We start from the raw sequence: 26,196 nt of genomic DNA, 5'->3' as shown, positions 1-26,196 counted from the left end.
GGGGACAATCGCTGTAGGGAAGCAGCTAAAACCACTCTCTGGAAGAAAACAGATGTTGCAGAGAGGAGAACTTTGGTACAGAAGGAGATAAGAAGTGATGAAGAAGAAAGAAGACGGACCAAAGCAGTGGAACTAGGCATCCAGAGGGCCTGGACAAGATGGGACACAGAACCACGTTTACTATCCAGGACAGAAATCTGAAAACCCGCAATTCCAAGTGCGATTTCTCCTCCGATCTGTGTATAATGTGCTACCAATACCAGCAAATCTCCATAGATGATACCTAGAAGTAAAAACAACTGTCCACTGTGCTGACAAAGAGGAGCTCTCCAACATATACTCACGCCTTGTCATGTGGCCATAGCACAAAGGAAGATATACATGGCGCCACAACGAATTCCTAAAGGAGCTGGCAGATATTTTAGAGAAAGAGCGGAAGAGCATCAGGTCCAGTCAACCAAGGCCAAATCACGTAATCCAAAATCATCCGATCAATACTGAGGATCCCCATCCTGAGAGTGTTCGAAACACAAAATGAGGGATGGCCTCGGCTGAGGACGTCGGCGGTTCTGTAGCATACCGCAGCTGTATAAAGGTAATTGTACAGTCTTTAACTAGCACTAATGTAGGTAAAAGCATTGTCTGATGTGTCTTATTGGCATAACGTCTTGCCTAGCGGGGCTTAGAACTCACTGATAGGAATTGACTTTTTGGTAGATGTTTCTTTAAAAGTTTTGGTTGTGAAGCTGGACGCCCGTAGATGTCGGAACTGAACGCCCATATATAGATGTCGACGAAGCTTAGCGTCCTTAAATGGCGGATATACGTTCTTGAAACGTATTTTATTGGAGGAGCTGAACTATTTTTGGATGGCGACTCTTAATTTATGTTTTTGTATGCTGAAGTTTAATCTTCCTTGATGTGCTGAGCTTTGCGCCCTTAGATGCCGAAGCTTTACGTCGTCCTTGATTGACGTACGGAGCTTTACGTCATTGATTGTCTGAACTTTGCGCCCTTGGATTTCGAAGCTTTAAAATGTCCTTGCTTTTGTAGAGTTCCTTAATTGGCGTAGTATTTTATCTTTGATTGGCGTAACGTCCTTGAATGCCGAATTTTATTCTCCTTTAATTCGTCATTGATTGAAGGAGGTAAATATCTTTATTACAGAACATTTATATTCCTAAATCAATACAGAAATCAATATATATATATAAAGTTCATCCTTCTGTAAAATGATTGACCATACCTAAAGCCCACTATCTTAGCCTAATGTCTCTATAAGCTCTGCAGATTGGTGATTGTCTTTATCAAAAACAACAATTATACTCCTATATCAATGTAGAAATAAATGTGTATAAGGACCTCACGAAAACCTTATCAAAGGTCGATAGATTATATATCATTTTATCTACCTCCTGAAGCTGAAATGTGCGCTTCTGGAGAAGGGAGACCACTCGTATACACTTATGTATAGCGCTCTCCTTGCCTATGCGCACATACTAAGGAGGGTGTGTCTTATTAAACACGTTTGGTAAGATATAAGATGGCTCACTAAGAAACAATTTTCTTAATAAGTAAATAAATGTTTTTCTCTACGACTTGATTTTTTTAACATAAGAAGTATTAAAAAGATACCAGACTGCAGATTGGAACAGTTTTTACGTGTAGGCGAATTTATCTTTCACTGAGACAGCCAGGAATCGATTCTCAAGTGCAATCGGAAATCTCGGGATATCGTTTTGTGATAAAAAGTCTTTACTATACAATAGAATAAAATACAGCCCAAATGGACCTTTGAATAGGTTGTAGTCTACTAACTACGTCATATATTCTACTCTATTTTGGTATTTATATTTTCAAGTGTTTTGTGGGTATATATTAATATAAAATGGCTAGCAAAGATTAATTAATTCATCTCATGATATGTCAGGTACGTATGTATACATTTTTTACCGAGATTTTTAATATAGATATCCAAAACGTATCAAAATGTTCTGTCTAAAAGATGCCTGCTGTTGCCAGGTCTGCCTTTTACTAAACGGACTTTCGTCACAGGCGTTTAACTTAATAGATAGTTTTCTCTGTGTAACATGTAATATAGTTTTACATATATATAGAGAGAGAGGGGGAATTTCTATATATCTATATCTATAGAACCAAACGCCAGTGCTTAGGCTCGACTTACTCCAAAAGTTGGCTAGTCGGTAATAAGTGCCGGTTCATTTTGCGATAGACTAAGATTTGAACTAATTTCAGTTATTAATATAGATGTCACATGCCCATTTAGTAGGTTTCTTTGGTCATATCTGCGTTTTTGGGAACATTTGAAGTTTGTAACTAGATCAATATTGATTCATGAACAAATTGAAGATAATGTAGCATTATCACATATTCAAAAAGAAGATTTACAATTTCATAAATGATTTTGGCTGCTGTTGGAATCTTATATTTTCACACGCGCGTGTTAGGAGGATTCCAAATAGATTTACATGGTTGATGGGGGTATAAACACTGATCACGTGGTCTCGCGAAAGGATGTGGGTAATTATCAAACGGAAATATTAAATAAAAAGTCGATGTGTTTGTATCTAACAAATCAGCTTGGTAGTTCACTGACCGACATACATGTATTATAAACAGAACATTCCATAAACCGTTCCATTTCAGAACGTAAATATTATGAGATTATCCTGAAAAAGTTAGGAATCAACGCCTATGTATACAATATGCGCATATTTTTTAAGACATACACCATTTACGAGTATCGTTATTAATGGTGGATTCAAACAGCAGTAATTTTGACATAAAATCGAAATACTTACCACAAGTTATGTTGATCCCACAAGCATAGACTTTACGTACATCTGCTGAATGAGGACTATTTATATTCAATGATATTGCAAGTTAATTAAGTTATTTAAAGTTTAAAGATATCAAAATAACTGCAGTATATATATATTATAAAAAAATCTTACCAATAAAATATGTTGGCGAAATCTGACCGGCACGATCATACATGTATGTGACATTTTATTTATCTATATCCTGCCTTAGTATGTTCATGATGAGTTTTTTTCGAATATAGTTTTTTTAGATTATTAACATATGGTAAAAATGTATGTTTCGATATTCACGTTTTACATCAATTTGGTCTGTCAAACCATGTCTTTTCCGCGTCAGTTGGCCACGCTACGGAAGCCTGTTAGGGTCACATCGAAAAAAAAATATTATGTCGTTATAAAAACATTTTTTTTTTTCCAGCGTGACCCAAACAGGCTGCTGTAATACGCAGATCAGATGCAGTAATGAAAATACTTTTTTTCATTAGAGATTCATAGAGAATGAAATCGGCCGCTTTGCATTCAATTACAAAATATATCTTCAAAAGTTATTGTCGATTTTTTCTTATTTTCCCTAAGGTCATGAGGTACCTACATGTAGCTAGGGTTAATATTTTCATGTGAAAGGTGAAGTTGGAGAAAAAAAACCTTTCCATGTGCATGCTTTAATTTTTACGTTCCCTTTTCAATGAATTCATTTTTTTAATTATGAACTACCTTTAAGGTCCGTATGTTTGTGTGTACATGTGCGATTGGAAGTTGATAAGTTTGAGGTGATGATTGAAGCAGATGTTAAAGCACACAAGGTTAGAGTAGATAAAATAATTTATACACCAAGCACCTGTCTATGGTAGGGATAGCTACAACCCCGAGTGTCACGAAACACATCAAAAGAAACTTTCGAAACCCCTCGGACTGTTTCCATAGTTGTATGATATTTGGAAGCGACATCTGTCAGACGAGTTGAAAGTCATGCCGGTGAACGACTCACAGACTCTATTTGTAAAAGAAATGTGATTTGTGCAGTATGATGAATATTGACGACGAGGAAATTAGCTGAGCAGACGAAGGGATGCCTGGTTGGCGCCCGGATTGCTTCAGGGGCTCCGTTCACGAGCCTGGTAAGTTTGTTTACTTTCCACTCTTTGCAAGTTTTGTGTTGTTGTTGATCGTTTGAAAAGATGGCGGGTGTTCTGAATTTCTCTAATCTTATATCAAATGATTTCATGTGATGATCAGAATGACAATTGTGTCATTATCATTCGACTGATACCGGCTACAAAGTTGAAGATTTATACTGTATAGTAGGCCTACAACAGAATTTTAAATTAAAACATAGAGCACGTGCACTGGTCAATTAATAAAAAACAGTGACCAAAAAGAAAGATCAGCTGTTAAGCCTGTTATAGGCTTGATATCTATTAGTTTGGTGTGCCCATGATCAGGCCATAATATCTGTGAAAATCACACTAGATACACGACAACATTTAACAAGATAGTTTCTAGTTAACTGTATTTAACTATTTTATATTTGGTGGATGAAGCAAACAATGATTGAATTATAAAAGTACTTTGTATTTAGTATTACTTAATCATAATGAGGTAAAAACGGTATAAAGCTAGTATATTAATAATCCGAAATTAAAGACCAAAATAAATTCAAAGTAAAATCAAAATCATTTCTATGGAATATACAAACAGCCACTATAAGACCTTAATTCTTCAGTCCAAAATCTTTAAATCTATTTACTCAGTATTTGACTTTTTGACATAATATAACAGTACATGTATGTAGAATGTAATCGTGTAGTTAGATCATACAGTACACTGAAATACTGTATAGATATGTGCCTTAGTTTCACACAAATTGACAATGGCCATGCTGGTTGCAAGCCAGAAATAGTGACTTCCAGCTTGTCAACTTGATGGTTGCAAATATAACTAGCTAGATCGAGTGCTCATGCAGAGACTGCATGTCTATAGCTTCGATACTAAAAAGGATAGAATTAATTCTTATAAGCTTAAGAGACACTTTTAAGTTCAGTATTACTAAATACTAGCTAACTATGATACTCAAGTGGTGAGTTAGTGCAGTGCGATTGAAAAAATGTAAGATGTTTATCATTATAAATTAATAAAGTAAAAGTATATGTAAATTAAAATTTGAAAATTTTATAGTTTACTATTTGAAGTTAAAATGATTTAGGACTACAAGCACATTTATCTGTTGCAAGTTGATATATATATATATAGCTGATCATAGCCCTATACATTATAAATTGAAAGTGATACTTTCAAACACAACTTACATATACTTAAACGTATTGAAAAAAATATATGGCGTCCAAGTATATGCTCCCATTGCATTAATTGTTGATGATAAAAAAAATATATGCTCGTCTCTCAAAAGTATTGAACGACTGACTATATTGATCTTAGATGTGTGTTTGATTTCAAAACTGTCAGGTAGCATCTGTGGTTTGTTGAGATGATGTCTGGGCATTGATTTTATATACAGCAGGGATGTATCCAGAGATTTTGGCTGGATTCCAAAGCAGTGAAGGAAATCATTGACAAAACTACAAAAGTTTAGAACTGGATATTGTATTTCAAATTCTGATCTATGAAGGACAATTGCAGAGAAGGCCATGCTAAATAATTACACTTCATGACCATGATCTCGCAGCTGTACATGTACATCATAAGACGCCAAATCAGGACTAGCACGTACTCAAGCTTGGTAATTCATAAAGTTTAAATGTTTTTCCTAGATTTTAGGAACTATAGTTACTAGTTTATCACCTACATGACTCTGCCTATTACTAGACTTTGTCTCACTGTATAATGTCAGTGTTGGACATAATGATATTGTATCAATTTATGTACTGGTACCAATATGTAGAGTTATAGGTATAAAATTAAGTGTTTGAAATGACAATTTGCTTGCAAATCAAATATTGAACAAGAAGAAACAATTGATGTGATTTAATATTAGTAGTGTAAGCAGATAGAGCTGAGCATGTATATACATCAAACAAATTAAAATAGACTTTCCATATTTTTAGTTATGACTCCCCAATTTCACATTGAAACTTAATTAATTTGAGATCAAAGTTCCAGGGACCCCCAAAATCAAAAACTTACAGTAGATATAGATAGACCATTAGTTGGGTATCGTGTAATATATGTTGAACTCTAGATCTAGCTTCCGTCAATGCAACAGACCTAGCACCTCTATCTTTAAGTTTACATGTTGTGAAAAATCTTCAATAAAATTAACAGGAAGATAAAGCTTATGAATTAATATCAAAAAGTTTTTTGGTCGTGTTATTATAATCTACAATCTCTTTTTAAGCTGATACCATCAGTCTGTTGTTTTTGAAGAAATTAATGGTAGAGATTTACAAACAGGATTGTTATAAACAGTGGTGTTGGTGCACTCAATTATCAATTTAGCCTCTCCCAGTTTTGATTTCTTTCAAGTTTAATTTGATGTTTAAAATTTTTATGGAAAATTATGAGCTTATCTTTTCTAACCACATTATAGAAACTTGGATTAAATATCATAGTTATAATGTGGACATAATTAATATTTCTGTGTTCAAGATCTGCATATGGTACAGTTTTATCTTTAATATTAATTAAAATAAAATCTTCACTGATATTAAAATTTCTGGTTATTACTTTAAGAAAAAAAAACCTAAAACATCTCAATTTTGTTGGTTTCTTAATATTTTACTCAAAATGAACGAGAAATCATGATCAGAATATCTATATATGTTGACCAGAATCCCAAGGGAGCTATATATGTATCAGTATTTTAAAAATGTTAATATGAATATGATTGAAATATAAAAATCATAGTACATTCCATGCCTAAAGCTGTAGTTAATTTGATTAGCCCTGTAAATGCACAAAATGTAATTAAGAACTCTGCATGATGTACACAAAAACCCTTAAACTGTTACAGGAGTGAAATTGTCCTATACCATGTAATGAAAATATTAAAATTCTTGGGTAATTGTAGAAAGGCCAGCATACTGCATTAAGTGTGTAGTTATGTAGTATATACAGATGTAGGTCTGTCCATAGAGACTGGTGTTAGGGATATAACCAGCTGTGGTCCTGTCTCACTCAGACGATCATTAAACTCCCATTTCTCTGGTCTTTATTGACCAATTCAGATTACTGACACATAGACATGTAATTACATTCAGTGTTATTGGGTATATTGGTAAGAGAGTGTGAGGGAAATGTTGAATCTATCAGGATGATTCCTCAATATAGTAATAAAGGACACAGCTTATAGAATTTTATTCTCCAATCTTTGTTGTCCTATCTCAATCTGCTGTGAGACCATGAGTCTATTGAGATATGTACTATACTGAATTACAGAAATATTTATTATTAATGACCGAAATTATCAAGTTAAGAGTATTTTGATTATTCTAATATTGATTTTATATTGTATAGCAATATAGACTGCATGACATTGCTTAGAAGTCTGGATCAATCTAATAAGTATATATATGGTTTGTAAAGTACATAATGATTAAACTATAGCAATAGTTTTACACAAGTGACAATGAAATTCAAATTTTGATTACGTATACAATAGACATGATTTATGATTCATGTAGGATGTATATGTACATGTGGTCATGCATGTATCACCATCAAGACATCGATATTTAACCATTTTCTTGATGAAAAAAACATAAGGGTACACCAAAAATCAAAATGAACGGTAAAATTAGTTGCTGTCTTGAAATGAATATATATATATATATATGCAAATGATTGAAGGTAATTTGCAGATTTGCAATTTAATCCAATCTACTTTTGTTTCTTTATAGTTAGCTAGACCAGTACAAGTACCAAAGTCAAACAATAGAATACCGGCGTTCTAAAATTACCGTTATTGAAATCAGCATTTTAACCTGATATGTTGAATGGATGATTGATTGAATGGATGATTGATTCAGTATGAAGTGAAGATTATTGTTAAATGCAGAGTTCAGATAATTTCTGATTTATTTTTCATTTGATTTCAGTGCCTCCTGCCTTAGTGGACATGATTAGTATTCAATATGAATGGCGATTTATTAAAATTTGTTTAGCATGTGGCCGGTGTCACATGGTGATAATAGGATAGATTTCATTTCAAGCTGATTAGACTTATTGTATATTGTATCATGAACTGAATACTATACCTGTATTATACGCACGCCAGCGTCTGTCGCATGTGGCTGCGTCGGTCACACGTTGTCCTTTGTTAGAGGTGTTTTGATTAGAAAGTGTTCTGATTTAAATCTCCATCACCCAATTTTGATATCTATAATCTGGATCCATTTGTAAGATATCAAATGATTTTCTTCTGATTTGGTTAAAAGGGCATGGGGTAGCTTTAATTTCTTACTTCAAATCTTGGTATATATTACATACACTTGTTAAATTTCAAAGTCTATAGATATTTTGATATGATGCATTGATTTATTTGTTTTCGGTAAAATTGTGTATGATGTACATAGTTGTAAAGTGCATGCTGTAACTGTATGAATACAAAAGATCTTTTTATTGAGGTAATTCATATATGATCAGATGATTTTTTTATTTATTTCATATGGTTTTGAAGGCGACGAAGAGGATGGAGTTTACGTTGGAAATTCATTTTTTCTTCTTTTTGTGGGGAAAGGGGGGTATATGCTATTGCTTATATTTGAGAATTTTTTTTCTACAACTTTGGTTTGTTATTCTTGACAGGAAGTTGTACATGTCATTGGCATCAAATTTCAGGAGTTTGTGAAACATTGAATGGCTTTTCCATCCCATGTGTGTAGCTTGATCTCATGAATGGACCGGCAGTCGAGGAACAGCTGGGAATGTTGTAAAACATGACAGTTAATGACCCCTTCTGTCCTATCTATGTCAAGTAAAACCCCAACAGTATGTAATCTTTAGAATCTTCAGATATCACTTGTGCCATGTCCGAAGTGTAACACAAAGAGGCTAGCTTTCAGACAAAGGACTTGAGTCATGCTGACAATTATATGCTGGAATTGTATAGGTCTCTGTTGGAAAACATTTCACCATAGACCTCACACGTTTTCTTTAAAAAAGTCATTTGTTATCTGTTAATCACCTATGAATATACTTAGATCATGTGTAAAAATCTGTTAAATTCTTCTGATTTGTGCTTTGAAATTGATGTAGTGTCAGAGACAGAGTGTATCACTTAGTATTTGTTGGTTACTGCAGGCTCTATATGATACCAACATACATGTACATGGTAAAAAAAGGTATATTTAATTTTGTATGGCAATACTTATGGCATAGACAAACATTGAAGTTGGTACCTGCTTGACAGAGTTCAAGAGGAAACACAAGTTTACACTTCGTAGTTATAAGAAGTACATATTCTAATGTTCAGAAATTAACAAAGAATGTTTGGATATCAGAAATTAAAGAGCCCACATGTTGAGATAAGTATCAATTAGCAGATGGATTGTCTGTCATGCTTTTTAATTGTACAAGATTGTAATATATTTGGCATTGTGGTACTATGTGGCTCCACAGACACACACAAAAACAAGAATGGTACTTCTGTACAACACTATATTCAAGGTTAAGAGATCCAGTGGTGCTTGGCTGTACGTACACTCTCCTTATAATTAGTGTAACTAGGCTGATCATGAGTAAACCAACTTGGTTGAATCGTAATCCAGCTTAAGTGTTGTTGGGCACTAAAAACATTCTCACTACTGAAGATGACATATATAATAAGGTGTTAATCAAGCGTCATATAGTAGCCACCAGCTGCTACAGAGATATCCTAGACTGTACATGTCCTGAGAGTGTCTTTATTTGGCGGCATGTTTCAGTGAGATAGCGCTATAAAAAGGGCAAAAGTTCCGCTATTGGGAAGAGATACAACACAAAAGATACAGCAGCCTCCCAAAACATACATACAACACTTAATATACAGGGAAAGCAATCCTTTAATGACTTAAGCTGTTAATAGGAAGTTTAACCTAATCAATCACCCCTACGTACATACATTAATTGATTTTAAATGCCTTGTAATTGGTGATAATTATTTACAAAATATTACAGGCTACTTTTGTTGATAGATCCCTATTCAAGATGACATTGACGTTATGAATAGATTATCAAAACAATTTCCACAGCATGACTGTAAACATGCTTATATCCACAGATTGTCATTTAATCACAGATACATCATTCATCAATCCGTAATTATCTGTGACTTGAAATGAATTGACATTACCGTAAGTGTACATGTATGCACATGATGCATGGAGTAAGGAGAAAGTTGTTAACGAGTCAGGAAACAAAAACACAACATTTGGCCTAATTGGAACAATACAGTAGTACCAGTAACAAGGCCAAAGAGAAGGTAATTAAGAGGCCGGGGGCGATGGGGGCCAGCTTGTTTCTATACCTGAGGGCCAGATAGAGACTAATTGCTACAAACAGTCTGTCGGAAGCTAGCAGTTCCACTCGATGAGATGTGAAATGTACAGTACCATGCACTATAAGCTTATACATCCCTGATCTCTATATGTTTTGTACAGCTCTAGATTACACTTATAGCTGGTGGGACATGGACTCCCCAACGGCTAGCTCATCTTCTATCTCCACATGCATTTCCTTGCCTACGCCCATCTCTCCCTCTTGTGTTTAAGTACCCTATAAGTACCTGTAATTAAGGGATTTACTTCTTCAAACAGTAAAATGTATAAATTGATAACATTCCTGAGCTTTATAGGCTTTATATATATGACATCAGCAAAAAAGAATAAGTATGTATATGTATGATAGTATGAAGATGATCAGATCTAAACCATCTGATAGCTGCGTAACTACTATAGCGTAATTCAGTGTAGGTGATTTCCTATACGTTATATAAATATAAAAATTAAATTTTATAAGAAATTTCAAATGCAGATATATATACTTAATTTACCACAAGTGTCATGGATGATGGATGATTTTGATGTATCATTCACATTGATTTTAGAACTAAAAAAATGTTACCAATGGATTTTGATACAGGATTGCATTTAATACTATATAGACTCCGAATTGAATGGTTTACTTTCCATAGAAAAGGAATTTGAAGAGTACTAGGTTTACTGTGGCAAATGCAGTGAAACTTTATGTGTCTGAATCTGATAAGAAAGAAAACATATATGTAATGTACAAATCAATGAGAACATGTGAATAATTTCTGCATTTGAATTGAGAAGTTTGAGCAAATAAATAGTCCACACAGAGATCATGATAAAGATGTATGTGAATATGAATAATATTTGTAATACGCCTGGTATTTAAAAGGTTTTGGACACTTGGATGTCGGCCATTTATAGATAGGCCATGGAGTTTGTTGTTTGTTTGATGTCGTAGACACCAGAATATTTTAACTCCAGTTTCAAACACGGATTCTGTTTTATCTACTGCAAACTGAAACCATCCTTGTAAAATTGGACCATTATCCATTTTAATGAAGCATATAACATCTGAAAAAAGTCATTGCCACTTATGTATACGCTGTCAGCATCCATTTGATTTACAAAATGGTCTGTTCATATTACAGAAATGTTGGTCACTCCTCACTATCATCCCCAGAATCTCTCTCATGACTTGCCAACTTAGTTTAGTATTGTTTGTTTTGTGAATAATATGTGGATTTGAATTGTAAATTTCTGCAATTGAATGAAAACGGAGTCAAATTGACATTTTCTGTAGCTTGTACAGCTGAAACCTGTAATGGTTTTGTGATAACTGTGATCATGATGGAGAGTTCAACATTGAGTAAATTTGTTAACATGCAAATTAAAACAAAATATTTATATAAAGTATAATTATGATCTCATCACATGATCACTAACCAACCAAACAACAATCGTCAGTTGATAATTTGTATCAGAGATCTAGAGTATATGCTTTCTCCGAAAGATGATATAGGAAGCAATTAAAAGGTTGAGATTGATATAAATTTAATTTACGAGCTTGCTTATAATTAAGTCTCATGAATGAGTGTTTATTTGACAGCTGGCTTAACATCTATGATAGTCTGGGTCATTGATATGGACATGCCAGGTTTAGAAGGTGGAGGAAAGCTGGAGTACCAGGAGAAAAAAGCCCACCTAACTGCAACCCAGAGGTGGACGGGCTTATGGTAAAATGTTGGGACATCATAACCCAGCTTTGTCACCATTGAATGACCATAAAACAGACTTATATACAATGTATTCTTATTAATGGACTATATTCTTTAAAGGGACAATTCACTCAGTATAATTCTTTTACATAAGCAAGAAGCAAAATATGGCATAAATGTATTGTTCTACATTTCTTATGAAACACATAACATAAAATATTGACAAATTCCACGTCATTGTTTAGTATTTTAATTAATATCGTTGAAATATCAAATCGTTGATCAATACGATTAAGCAGGTACAACATGGACGCTGTACCTATACCTGAGCCAAAGTCACGCATGTTAAACAAATAAACTACATAACCACTGAAAAGGTGATAAAATGATTTTTAGGCAAGACAATTCACCTAATAAGGTAAACACACTACTCTCAGAGCGATTTGAGCAGTTCTAGACAAAAGCTGCAGTACTATACGAGCAAGGGACAGGGTTCGGCATACAAGAAGTTCGACCACAATGTGTAATGGCGGACAGCGAGCGAGTTTAAACATCTACACACATGTCACAACCATGGGCTTTTCAGGCATATTACAGTAAAACCGACTGATCTAATTTCCATTAGAACTGGATTTTACCCGATATATATACAAATTTTAATGTTCTCTTAGACCGAATTGTCCCTTTAATTTACTACTGATGATCTGAAACTTTGGAAACTATTTTTTCTGCATGTATACCAAAATCAGTAATTATCTAGTACGTAAAATTGTACACTTATTGATGACATAGTTGTCATAGTTTATAACTTTAGTCCTATTGTTTTCTAATTACCTGATTTCACTGCTTAACAGAATAAAGATGGTTACACTAAATTTATCTGTACCAGGATATAAAATCTATCCAGGGATATTCTAGATCTAGACCTTGCCCCATAACTCATGATAAACAGAGATTCTCAGTTACTGGAATATTCCACAACCGTTGATTCAGCATCCGTAGCTAAAATTGCTACATGCACAAAACATTTTTGTAAGAAAAAAACAACACATTTTTATGTTCATCTTTTTAGTCCAAGACTAATAAAAAACGGCTGAAATGCTGTAACTTGATGAACCAATGCTAATCCATGTTGGTAATGGTGTATGTAAGTTTGTGTAATGTTTTGTTACTGTTCCTGTGTGTCTGTGCTACTAAATCTTATAGACCGGCAGTCAGTGTCTGAGGAGATATTTATCTCAGACGGGCAATGTTTGGGAGGAACTGAGGATGTTCCACATAGAATACAAATGATCAGATGATATCTCTTTTTAACATTCACTGTGTAAACTTTTAAGTCAAAGCAGGTGAAGTGTACCGGATAAAGTTGGTAGGATGCTAATTCAAATGTTTGTGTACATACAAATAGATGGCCTACTTTGATATAAATTTGTTATTCTTATGATAATTTCAAATTTAATTTTCCACCAAGTTTTAAAGATAATGCTATACATCACTTCACCAGTCTAAAACTCTCTTATGTTACTTTTATATAATACTTTTGTGCAGTGGAATATATGTATGCATACCTATTTGGGTGCAGTGAAAAATTAGCATAAAATTTTATTTTGAACAAGTTGTAATTAGAGCAACAATGTTTGTTTTAATTGATTGATTAAAATCCTCATAAGAGCTATATGATCATTTTTAAAAGGACATGCCAGGTTCAGGAATTGAAGTGAAGGAAAACCGGAGTACCCAGAGAAAAACTGGTGACCTATAGTATATTATTTAGCCAGTACTTGGCAACTGATATGACACACATGGAATTCAATCTGGCATTTCAAGAGAGGTGAGAGTCTGTGGTATAATTGTTGGGACATCTTAAACCACTGCGTCCCTGCGTGCAATCATGATTTTGCGCATTCACAATTACTGTTACATAAAGACCTGCAAAATATGTCCATTTAGCATTCCACGTAAGAAAAGCATTGTGGACTTAGAAATTATTATATAGAATTTGCATGGGTGCATTATTATATAGAATTTGCATGGGTGCATAGCAAGTATTGCCATTTACATAGGTCTTCAGAATGTTAATTATGAGTTGAATCAAACTTAAGTCATGAGTGATGTAACTTATTGAAGACATCATGTTACTTTATGAAATCATAACATATGAGATACACAATGTTGGCTATGTTGTGAAGAACTGATAAGTCAAAGTAATAAAATCATCTCATCATGATCATGATGTAGCTGAATTTCTGTTTTACTGGGTAAAAAGTATAAAGGACATATTCGAAATGTTTCCAATTGCCATTTAGCTCATAAATGTAGGTGTTATTTGTTTGACTCTCATTAAATGTACCATAGCTATATATATTTCTTCAAACACAAGATAATCTTAAATAAAGCTCAATTTTTTAGCATCCCTTGAAAGTTTAGGAACTGACTGACTTATGAAAGAAGCAACCGCTGGTATATAGCGTAAAATTGTAGAATCTGCAACTGTATACAAAATAAATGTGTGTATAATATGAGCTATAAATTTACATTTAGGCCTGTTTGCTCCATTGCTATGCATAACAAATGAGTATTTTACAGTGTTAACACCATGGTGACATTTGGTTTATATACGGCGGTAAATATTTTACTTATTTTGTCACAAGTTATATCAATAATAGCTGTAGATGGTTGATATAATGCCTAACTAGATGTAAACAGGGCCGTTATAATCTGTATATCAGCAGTGTGAAGTTCTTTTCCGAATAAAAGAATCTGTTAAGTTTCCTCTTCCTGAATTTTTATATGTGAACTTTTATTCACCATTTCAAGATGCAATGTACACCTTTCGACTTGCAATTATGTGTGGCATGTGAAAAAATATTTGTATTTAGAAGAAAATTCTTTTTAGTCAAGCTGCAAATTTGGGGAAAAATAAATTTTGATATAGAATAAATCTTATAAGTGGAAAAATTTACCCCCTAATGCCCAAGATTGTAGAATTACTACATACTTGACTTGGAGCGCAGAAATATGTTATGCTAATGCACTTGATGACCTTTTAAGTTCTACTGGCTGTTGCAGTTTAAAGCTTTATAACTAAATGCTTCCTGAAGCTATTTTCCAAAGAAAAATTAATTGCTTTTGCTTGTTCTTAATTAGTGCCTGATTTGATACGTCATCTTCAGGTACATCAGAACTGAGCTTTCAATTACTTATACCTGCAGCTATAGCCCCTGCTGGTGTGCTGCGACGGAATAATATACATGGAATTAATGGAATCTTATCATGAAAGGGGTGAAATTTCATCTGTTCAACAAAAAACATTTTACAACTTTTTCAAAATATTCTGTTGAACATTTTGACGCGAATATAAGAAATTGGTATCTGTGAAACTGCATTATAATGTAAAAGAAAACTAAAGACCTTTAGCTTGGTGTCACAAGTTTGAATCCCATGTGAGGCTTTTACCAAGTTTAGTGGTTTGGTGCACTTTGATGTTTTTTCTCTGAGTACTCCAGCTTTTCTCCACCTCCTAAACCTGGCATGTCTGTAAATGACCCAGGCTGTTTGAATAGGCAGTTAAGGCTGTTAATATTTATAACCAAACCAAACTCTAGGCTTATTTAAGTCTAAATTTATAACTATGATGATTCCTTTGTAACCTGTGATGAATTGACTTAAATGCAATGATCAAATGTAACCTAAAACTGAAGTAACTTTCTGTGTGAATCTGTACAGTCTCACATTTATCAGGGAAGAGTACCAATGCCAAGTTTCTAACTCTGCTATGAGCGAAGGCCTTAACTGTAGGCTGTTACATAACAGTGAATTGACAGTTGTTTTGGGTTTATCTTGTTGTTGGTGTTTTGACCTTTTACTTATAAGTGAATTGGACTGCTGTGGGATGGAGATATGGGGAATGGTGTACTGCATTGCCCTGTTTCTCCTGAAAGTCTAGCTACCATTTTATAGAATCCATTTGCCTTAAAGATATGGATTATAAAGATTAGCCATCATTATGCTTAGACTTACAGTTGCTACCATAGTTATAATCCTGTGAAAGAAATGTGACCTTCAGCAGAGAAATTAAGTTTTCAAGGTCATTGATGAGGTCTGCTAGCTATAGAAATTCTGATATCATGAAATAATTTGTGAAGATTGCACTGCAGAATGTTTAATATATGATGGTTATAGATATGTCATTGTGAACTTTCCTTCAAGCTTAAAGTCCAAGACTAGTGAGTTTTCAATATTTTTTGTCGAGAAGAATCTTTTTCGAATTTATGTCACAGGTTGACAGGTTTTGACAGGGTTTGGTTACTTTCCAGTAAATGAGGATCACCCATATAGACAGAATTGTCCTACAACCTAGCTAGCTGTAGCTGGCACAAATATCAGTAAAATTGGGTTGAGTGCTCTGATCAGACGACCCACAAGGTGATGGGAAATGGGAGGCTGTATTTAATAATACCAGTATAATTCACTGAACCTGGTGAGAATAGATAAGATTAATTAGATTACTGTTTATCTGAAAAAGAAACAGTAAAAAAACAATGAAAATAAGATCCCATGTGTATTGTGTAAATTAATTGATTGGTTTTGATACTGTGATGAAGCAATGTCATGTCAAACCTTCTACATATATATTTATATCCATGCACTGTTCAGTTGGGCAGCTAGCTGTCTGGTACTCGTATCATATAGGTTGATGGTTTTGGCGCCAAATACTAAGATTTATACCTCATTACCCAAACCAGGCAATTATCATCATTAATTGCCCCTTGCTGTTAACTTAGGAAAGAATTAAACCAGATGTCATATTGATCTTTGAATGTCACTTTAACTTAGTAATACAGATTTCAGTATTGGTGATGTATAAACTAGCATAGTACATGTGTTACTGCTGAATTGACTATCTGTAGAATGTAAATGTAGATAAAACATTTATCACAAAACATCTGAAAATCAATTTACACTGTCTATATATGTATACAACTTTATTTTATATAAAACGTCCACTTTAATTTTGTGGGGATGGAAAGCAACATATTATACTGTTAACGTATATTTTCGCTAGAATTTGATTTTGTGATATTTATGAGACACCATTTCAAATCTATGTTATTTTTTGAACATTTAACTTTGGGCTTTTGGTAATACAGTTTAAATATTCAAAAAACTTTATATATGCGCAGTGGTGATTTTTGTGATGAAAAGGTCTTTGCCTAAATTATAGATATTATCCCTTTTTCGTGAATTAAATTTCTTTGTTTATATAGCTCAGTAGAGATGTATTCAGAAATTACCCAGACTTCATTTTACCTCATGCTTGATACTGACCAGGTGAGAAAACACTGTATAATTAATTATGGCATCAGAAACAGGTGGCAAACTGGAACAATGGCCTCATTCGTTATTCTGATAATTACGTACAACATCCACAAAACATCAGCCGCAACTTCAATACTATGTACACACAGCTTCCATTAGAAATCATATAAAACAGTTTGCTTCAATAATTTCTCTGTATACATATTTGCTATCTGGGTGAGTTTGATGGGAAATACATTTAGTGTCATTATGATGTTGAAGTGATGGCTCTTTATGTTGATAAAAATATTCAACCGTACTAAGTTGTATACACTTGTATGGTCACCCATTTGTAATTGAGATGTGACACCATCAACTTCACAGACCAATTCTGTAAATGGTGTGAAATAAATTAGATCTGAAACCTGACACCTTTGGTTTCACTTTAATGAGCAGACCATGTTGGTACACAGATACATATCTCTAGGGGATTGTTGTTGGGGCCATAAACTGTACAGTGGACGCTGCAGCTGGTACTAGTTGTCTGTGACAGACCATCACGTGTGTGCACCACCAGGACAGACTGACCTGCTGTAGATCAGTGATATAAGACATCAGACCTTTGTTTTCTGATCCAGGGTGTCAAGATCTGCCCATAATCTTTTGGAGTGGATTTTCAGTAAAAAGGTATCACATATACCTTTTGTGAGACAGAGTAACTGAACACCATTCATTTCCTTGTGCTGCATAGATTATAGTGTTGTGTGATTTTTGTATACCACTGCCAGTAGACAATGAAGGACAACACTCAAGGTGCCCTGTGGTCAACCAGCCACATATAATACACATTTTGTCTGGAGGGTAGAGAATATATCCTTGGATTTAGTGTACATTATTATCGCCCTGTCTGGACTGGACCTACCTACGGAGTACCTGAACGCTGAGCCTCGGTCATTGTACATCACTAATGTGCTATACCTGAAGCTAATGTAAGCCAGCAGATTCCAGCACTGCAGCTATATGGATGTGTTTCAGTACAGGTGTGATATAGGTGTGTCATTAGTCGTCTGAGGACACAGCATCAGGAGAAGTAATCATTATATAGGATGATGTATACACGACATCACAGCCAGTGAATCACCTGTGTGGAGAAGCATGGATAGGTCTAAGGTGGCCAGGTGGCTCGATGGTATCAACTCAGGTAAATGTCACCATCTTTAAGTTAAAGACATAGGTCTTATATGTAAGGCACAAGGGGAAGGGGCAGAAGGAGATGATGGGGCTGAATGGTATCAACTCTGGTAATACTAAATGTCACCATCTTATAGACAGACACATATAGTCAAGCAGGTCGTATATCATATTATACAGGTAAAAGGGCAAGAGGAGAGGGTGGGGGGATGGGGGTTGGGGAGGTTCAGGTTCAGGCTGCATATATAGATTGTATTAACTCAAGTAAATGGTAAATGTCAGATAGACAGATACAGAGTCAATTAGGTCTTACACATTGTATATGTGATATGACTGAATGGGGTAAACTATATAATGTTTATAATGAAAAATACATCTTATAGACAGATATGTCTTATACATATTATGGCATATGATCCCCTAGGAAAGGACAGGAGGAGAGGGTGATGGTGGAGGTTTAGGGGTTGGGGGAAGGGGTAGTTCAGGTGGCTGCAATGGTAAATATAGATTGATACATCTTATAGGCAGGTACAAAATCAATTACATCTTTAATATACATTGTGAGACATGAGATCGGGGGAGGGGGGTTGGTTATTATCAGGTGGATTGTAGAAAATCTGATTCAAGTAAATATTCTGTTTGTTTACATTCAATTAACCTTAAGGGTCAGGTAAATGTGAAATGTCACCCTAATACATCTTGTAGTCTGTTACAGAATCAATAAATTATGTCTTTTATACTTTGTGAGGTGTGTCAAAGGTCATACTATGGTTTACATTGAATGCAAAATTTGATGAATTATATATAAAAGTTTGATCCTGTTCGACATCTTTATGTACTTTTACAGGAATGATAATATGGAACAAGGCATGTATATACGAGGCTTTGAGTGAGGGAGAGTGAATATAATGAAGAGAGATAGGCCATGTCATTAGGTGGATGTAGATGTAGAGACATATTGTTGTGATTAACTGGCTGTCTGAGGTATTATATGCCTTGTGTATGATCAGGAGGTGGTGGTTGGGGGAGACAGATTGTATTATATACCTTGTGTATGATCAGGAGGTGGTGGTTGGGGGAGACAGATTGTATTATATACCTTGTGTATGATCAGGAGGTGGTGGTTGGGGGAGACAGATTGAGGGTCTGAGGTATTATATACCTTGTGTATGACCAGGAGGTGGTGGTTGGGGGAGACAGATTGAGGGTCTGAGGTATTATATACCTTGTGTATGATCAGGAGGTGGTGGTTGGGGGAGACAGATTGAGGGTCTGAGGGACAGATTGAGGGTCTGAGGTTTTATATACCTTGTGTATGATCAGGAGGTGGTGGTTGGGGGAGACAGATTGAGGGTCTGAGGTATTATATACATTGTGTATGACCAGGAGGTGGTGGTTGGGGGAGACAGATTGAGGGTCTGAGGTATTATATACCTTGTGTATGATCAGGAGGTGGTGGTTGGGGGAGACAGATTGAGGGTCTGAGGTATTATATACCTTGTGTATGATCAGGAGGTGGTGGTTGGGGGAGACAGATTGAGGGTCTGAGGTATTATATACCTTGTGTATGATCAGGAGGTGGTGGTTGGGGGAGACAGATTGAGGGTCTGAGGTATTATATACCTTGTGTATGATCAGGAGGTGGTGGTTGGGGGAGACAGATTGAGGGTCTGAGGTATATTATATACCTTGTGTATGATCAGGAGGTGGTGGTTGGGGGAGACAGACTGAGTGTCTGAGGTATTATATACCTTGTGTATGATCAGGAGGTGGTGGTTGGGGGAGACAGATTGAGGGTCTGAGGTATTATATACCTTGTGTATGATCAGGAGGTGGTGGTTTGGGGAGACAGATTGAGGGCCTGAGGTATTATATACATTGTGTATGATCAGGAGAATTGGTGGTTTGGGGAGACAGATTGTGGTGGTGGTGTCATACACAGGCCATACCACCTGTGATAGAACTACCTCCACATACCATCTGTCTATATTGACCATCTGTCTATATTGACTACCTGTCTTTACTGATATTTTCACTCTACATCTATATATCCTTGCAATCAAATTATGGATACACATGTAGATACGGTCCATTGTTTATAATCTATTGATTTGTATTGTCTTGATAGACTATGGATTATGAGTCGCAATAACCAATTATGAAAGGGGAGATAACTCACTATCACATGGTCATGGTGTAGTGTTTCAAGGTCATGATTATCATTAAGTGGTTCCAGGGTCACGGTATAGTGTTTCAAGGTCATATTTTAGTGTTCCAAGGTCATGATAAAGAGTTCCATGGTAATTATATGCAGGCACAATAATGTCCGTAATTTTTCAAGGTCAGAAAACATGTTTATAATGTGAACCAAAGTTGCAGTGAAAATGTTTGTCAATGTCTCAAATTATCAAGAACAGATGCAGACTTTGAAACTTTATATTTTGAAAAAGAAAATTAATTCAAGATCACTACATCATCAAGAAGTTCAATTCAAGAATGATTATATAACATATAATGGGAATATTTCAAGGTCATGCTTAGCTTCTTATACTTTAAATTGGTCATGAACATAAACATTTAATCTTCGGGACCGGTGTTTATTAGTTTTTTTCAGTATCAGAATAATTGTTTCAGCATATAATTTTGGCTCTAGGTTCATCAGTTAACTGCCAAAGGCCTTGATCTTATAGTTTGACGAGGTTAGTTAAAAAACACAGAAATTTGGATACATTAATCTTATAACCTTGTGTGATATCACTGATTGAAGTCCGAGTATGCTATTTATATCCAGATTCCAGTTTTACATAATTTAGATAAAAAGTTATTACTCTCATCTTACCAAACAGACCTATGTAAGAAATGGTTGCAATGCCTTTCACATTGCTTCGTCTTGTAATTTAATTTGTATGTCTGCCAAAACAAAGTGATTCCAAATGAAATGTCTTTTTATAACTTGTACAGATGCTAAAACTGAATCTGAAGTTTTCTGATAGAATGAATTGTGGATTTACTGTTATACAATAAGAAACAATATCTTATATTACATTGTGTTTTATCGAAGACATGCTAGGTAAGGAAAGAGTAAAACTATATATTATAACCTACATTTGTATTCAATAGATCTTGGTAGAGTTTACCAATTTATTGTAAAGGGGAGAGTAAAATGTGAATTATACATATTTCATACATCATCTGTGTAGTGTTTATCGTTTGTTGTAAGGGGAGAGTAAAATGTGAATTATACATATTTCATACATCATCTGTGTAGTGTTTATCGTTTGTTGTAAGGGGAGAGTAAAATGTGAATTATACATATTTCATACATCATCTGTGTAGTGTTTATCGTTTGTTGTAAGGGGAGAGTAAAATGTGAATTATACATATTTCATACATCATCTGTGTAGTGTTTATCGTTTGTTGTAAGGGGAGAGTAAAATGTGAATTATACATATTTCATACATCATCTGTGTAGTGTTTATCGTTTGTTGTAAGGGGAGAGTAAAATGTGAATTATACATATTTCATACATCATCTGTGTAGTGTTTATCGTTTGTTGTAAGGGGAGAGTAAAATGTGAATTATACATATTTCATACATCATCTGTGTAGTGTTTATCGTTTGTTGTAAGGGGAGAGTAAAATGTGAATATACTTATTTCATACATCATCTGTGTAGTGTTTATCGTTTGTTGTAAGGGGAGAGTAAAATGTGAATTATACATATTTCATACATCATCTGTGTAGTGTTTATCGTTTGTTGTAAGGGGAAAGCAAAATGATAAATGTGAATAATACTTATTTCGTATATTATCTGTAGAATTAATCGTTTGTTGATTGATGCAATTAATTAGGACCTGATGTAATAGATTGATAATTTTATAAAATTTATGCAGCTGTCATTCACAGCATGGATCTTACCAGATTTCAGATTTTTAAAATACATGAAAATATGGGAGGTTTCTGTGGTATGAAAGTCATGTCATAAATATTTCAGTATTGATGAAAACTCTCGGCTAATTTAAAACTTTCTGTTTCAGAGAAAGTAAAATATAGAGCTGCAGAAAATGGAGGTCACAGTGCAAATGAGCTGAATGGTATGTATACTTGATTGGGTCTGAGAAAATTTCTACATAGCAAAATGCTATATGATAATCATATCTACAATGGCCACTGGTAGTCACTAGGCTTGACCAATTAACATCATTAACTCATTCACCCCTGAAGACACATTTAGACTCTTCTAAATCAAAGACTAGAACAGTCCATTATGAAATTTTAGGGGTGAATGAGTTAAAATCAAACAATGTATCAGTAGGCCACATTGGAATGCAACTAGAGAAAGGTTATAATCCAGAATATTTTGTTTACCATTCAAAAGACCTTTAGCTGAGAAATTCTTGGTGGCAAATGAAGAATTTCATAATTAATTATTATATTGATCATGCATTAAATTTGGTGTGTTTGAGAGCATACTATTTATAGTATTAGTTATGATCATGATTAGTAAATCAGTTACGCATATTACTTAGTATTTGTTGTAGACGATTTAGGAAAAGTGACATTAGAAATAGAACAATTCTACCTGCAATGATTTGGGAGACCTGGCTTTAATTTGGTCGCAATTCTATACTTAAGGTTTTGGTGAACCAAGCAGTAATCCTAAGAATAGCCCTGGCAGTGTTATTATTGAGCTATACTCTACTTTGTGATTTCTAATTCTGGCAGATTCTGCAACTTTTATGAGCAATTCCATGATTAACAATTGATAAAGAAAAAATTGATTCCTGGCCATGGTGAGATAGAATATGGCTATGATGGTTTTTGAACTAGACCTGTTAAGACTATAGATCCAGAGGTCGACTTGGGGTTAATACTAACAAAGCAGCCATGTTAAAGGGTACACTGTGTCGATAAGGCAGGGCGGCTGATAAAACTGTCAGCACATAATCAGACCAGAGAAAGGCCAGATTATAACCGTCTGAGGAGGGACAAAATTAGTCCATTTATATACTACAAATTGGCCATTGTCCTAACGTCTATAATCTCCGTTATAAAAACCAGTACACAAACCTATAGACCCTAACGACCTCTGTAATTGGGAAAGCAAAACAGAAATAATTATTTCATGTTAAAGTAAGGATTAGAATTGAAAGGTTTCTATGTAGTAATCTTGATATGATTTATGTTTGTTTTACTGTGCTTAATGTCAAATCAACAGCCAAAGGTAATTTAAAAGCCCATTGTATATTTAATGCATGTTGCAAGTGCGTATGACTTTTAGGAGTCTGCAGTATATCTGGTTCAAGTGTTATCCCAGAATTTAAGGTACATTAAAGGAAATCTGTTTCCAAAATTTGCTGACAAGAACAAAAATATTGTTAGAATAATTGCTTTTCTATACGTATATTTTTAATTACAGTTGACAATATTACCTCAGCCTTGACCTTGTCTTTGGTCAGACCACCACACTGAACCCTATTTGTTCAAATAACTAGAAGTTTTAATCATGTATATGGTGGTACTGATTATATCTTGATTTCATTGATAGGCAATGTTTATAATATATTCAGACAATGTTTATATATTTTTTACCAATTGTGTTGGCTCATAATGATATGATAATGTTCCAGATGACAACAAAGGAGTGACGACAGTGGAGTTGCTGAAGAGAGATGGGTTTGGGCTTGGACTCATCATATCGGGTAACTTAATATAAAAGCATTTTTTTTTTATCTTTTATCGTAATCCAACCAGCAAAGTCCCCAAGTCCTCAACAACCCCAAGTCCACTAGTCCTCTCTGCCACTTTGGCCCAGAATTTTTGGAGCCGCTGTGGCCAAATGAATAAGATGTCCTGCCATTACCACAAGCCCTCCAATTCTGGGTCACGAGTTAGAATCTAATGTAGGGCAGTTGGGCAGTTGCTGTATATATTGACCGCAGCTTGGTGGTCTTTCTCTAGATCTTTGAACTCCAGCTTTCTAATACATCATCACACAAAATTGGCATCTCTTTATAATCAAATGACTTTAGCTGTTTAGGAAGTAGACACTCACAAACAAAAAGTGAACATGAATTTATCTTCGATATGTCATTTTTAAGATTATCATGAACATGGAAGGAGTCCATTTTTTCTGTGGAACATATTGTGTGTTTATCACATAGCTGTTTTATCTTTGTTTCCCATCACATATGTCCCAGATAACTGTTATGCACGAGTTGTCATACACTGAGATGCTTTAGTCCGTAAGTGGTGTCAGTCTGTTCCACTGAAAGAGAAAATTACCCATTATCGTTACAAGATCACATGGATGGAAAAACACAAACATTCTTCTTCGTTGGTGCACTTTGTACTTAATGGTCCCATTCAACTGTTGCAAAAAAAAAAAAAAAAATGTGGGATGACATGTTTTAACTCATTCACCCCTAAAATTTCATAATGAACTGTTCCAGCCATTGAATCGGAGGAGTTCAAAGGTGTCTTCAGGGGTGAATTTCTGGATCATAACAGACAAGCTGGCATCCAAAGTCTGATCATTATTATATATAATTAACTAGGAAACTAGGCTACCATGGGACTTCTAATTAGACAGTGTCAAGTATATCTATATGGGCCTCTTACGGGTGTAGTGTATACTGATCTATTCACTACTGGCAGTGTGAAATAGTTAAGATATCGGAAGTGTTGTTGCCTCACAGATAGTGTGAATAGAGTTAGTAGGCTATGAATAGGAAAGGTATTGCCTGAATGTCTCAAAATATGTTGGAAGGGTATTGAATTTTCCTAAACTGATAGCTAGAATATAGTGGTTTAGAGAAGCTATATTCATGTAATTTTCACAAGTTAACATACTGAAGGACTTGCAGCACTTAGACATAGTAAGGGCTCTAACGCTTACGTGTGTTATTTGTGAAGATAACACTGTGTTGTGTTTTTCCCCCAGATTATCATTGGTTACACAGGTGGTAGTACTACAGACTCCTGCCAATCATGTGTCAGGTATACATACCTTACCCTGGCCCATTCTACACACACATCCTGTTTCTTTCTCCTCCTCTGACCGCTATACAACATTTAGACAGTAACAAGTTCACAACCAACTTCCAATTACCCTGTCTCAATTCCTTTTCCATCCCTAGGCCTATATACCCCATAAAACATTTGTCTCATCCCCTTCCCCTGTGTAAATTATATATAAGCATCAGATGGACACCCCTCTCCTTTATATCCACTCACCACCCTCCACTATTACCACCAGACAGTGACCTTCCCCTACCCCCAGGCCCACCTCATCAAACATTTATTTTCCCTATCCTTTTTCTCCCGCCCCACCCCTCATTCTTATGCATTAACTGATAATCCCTCCCCTCTACATTCCTCCCCATCCTCCAGTATTGCCACCAGACCTTGTCTTAATTCCCCCAACTGCATCCCAACCAGATAATTATCTTTTCCCATTTCTTCCCTACTCTCATTCTATAAGCATTAACTGGTTGTCCCTCCACTTTCCATCAGACTGTGTCCTTCCCCAACACCCAGGCACACCCCATCAAGTACATTAATGATTATCCCTCTCTTCCCAATACCAGTGACTTTCCCACCTTCAAACCCACTCCATCAAACATTTATTTCCCCAATCCTCCGTCCCCTCCACTTAGGACTCCACATCCCTCCAACCACCACA

At 35.0% G+C, this 26,196-nt stretch overlaps 1 protein-coding gene across 5 annotated transcripts in view; it reads left to right on the top strand.

Annotated features, from left to right (window-relative positions):
• Positions 1-3,784: 3,784 nt before the first annotated feature.
• Positions 3,785-26,196, top strand: part of LOC138336041 (glutamate receptor-interacting protein 1-like) — a 44,022-nt gene continuing 21,610 nt past the window's right edge. For 4 of the 5 annotated variants that reach the window (XM_069285315.1, XM_069285314.1, XM_069285313.1 and 1 more), the window contains exons 1-3: positions 3,785-3,961; positions 22,550-22,606; positions 24,143-24,214. In XM_069285315.1, coding sequence (XP_069141416.1) covers positions 3,913-3,961; positions 22,550-22,606; positions 24,143-24,214 — 178 coding nt within the window. In that variant the 5' untranslated portion in view covers positions 3,785-3,912. Of the gene's footprint in view, positions 3,962-17,711; positions 18,524-22,549; positions 22,607-24,142; positions 24,215-26,196 lie in introns of those variants that run through there. The other variant, XM_069285312.1, reaches the window with a different exon arrangement.

Source organism: Argopecten irradians, chromosome 12, assembly GCF_041381155.1.
Source record: "Argopecten irradians isolate NY chromosome 12, Ai_NY, whole genome shotgun sequence".
Taxonomy (NCBI): domain Eukaryota; kingdom Metazoa; phylum Mollusca; class Bivalvia; order Pectinida; family Pectinidae; genus Argopecten; species Argopecten irradians.
The sequence above is the reverse complement of the archived record's forward strand: the minus strand, read 5'-3'. Positions and strand labels throughout refer to the sequence as shown.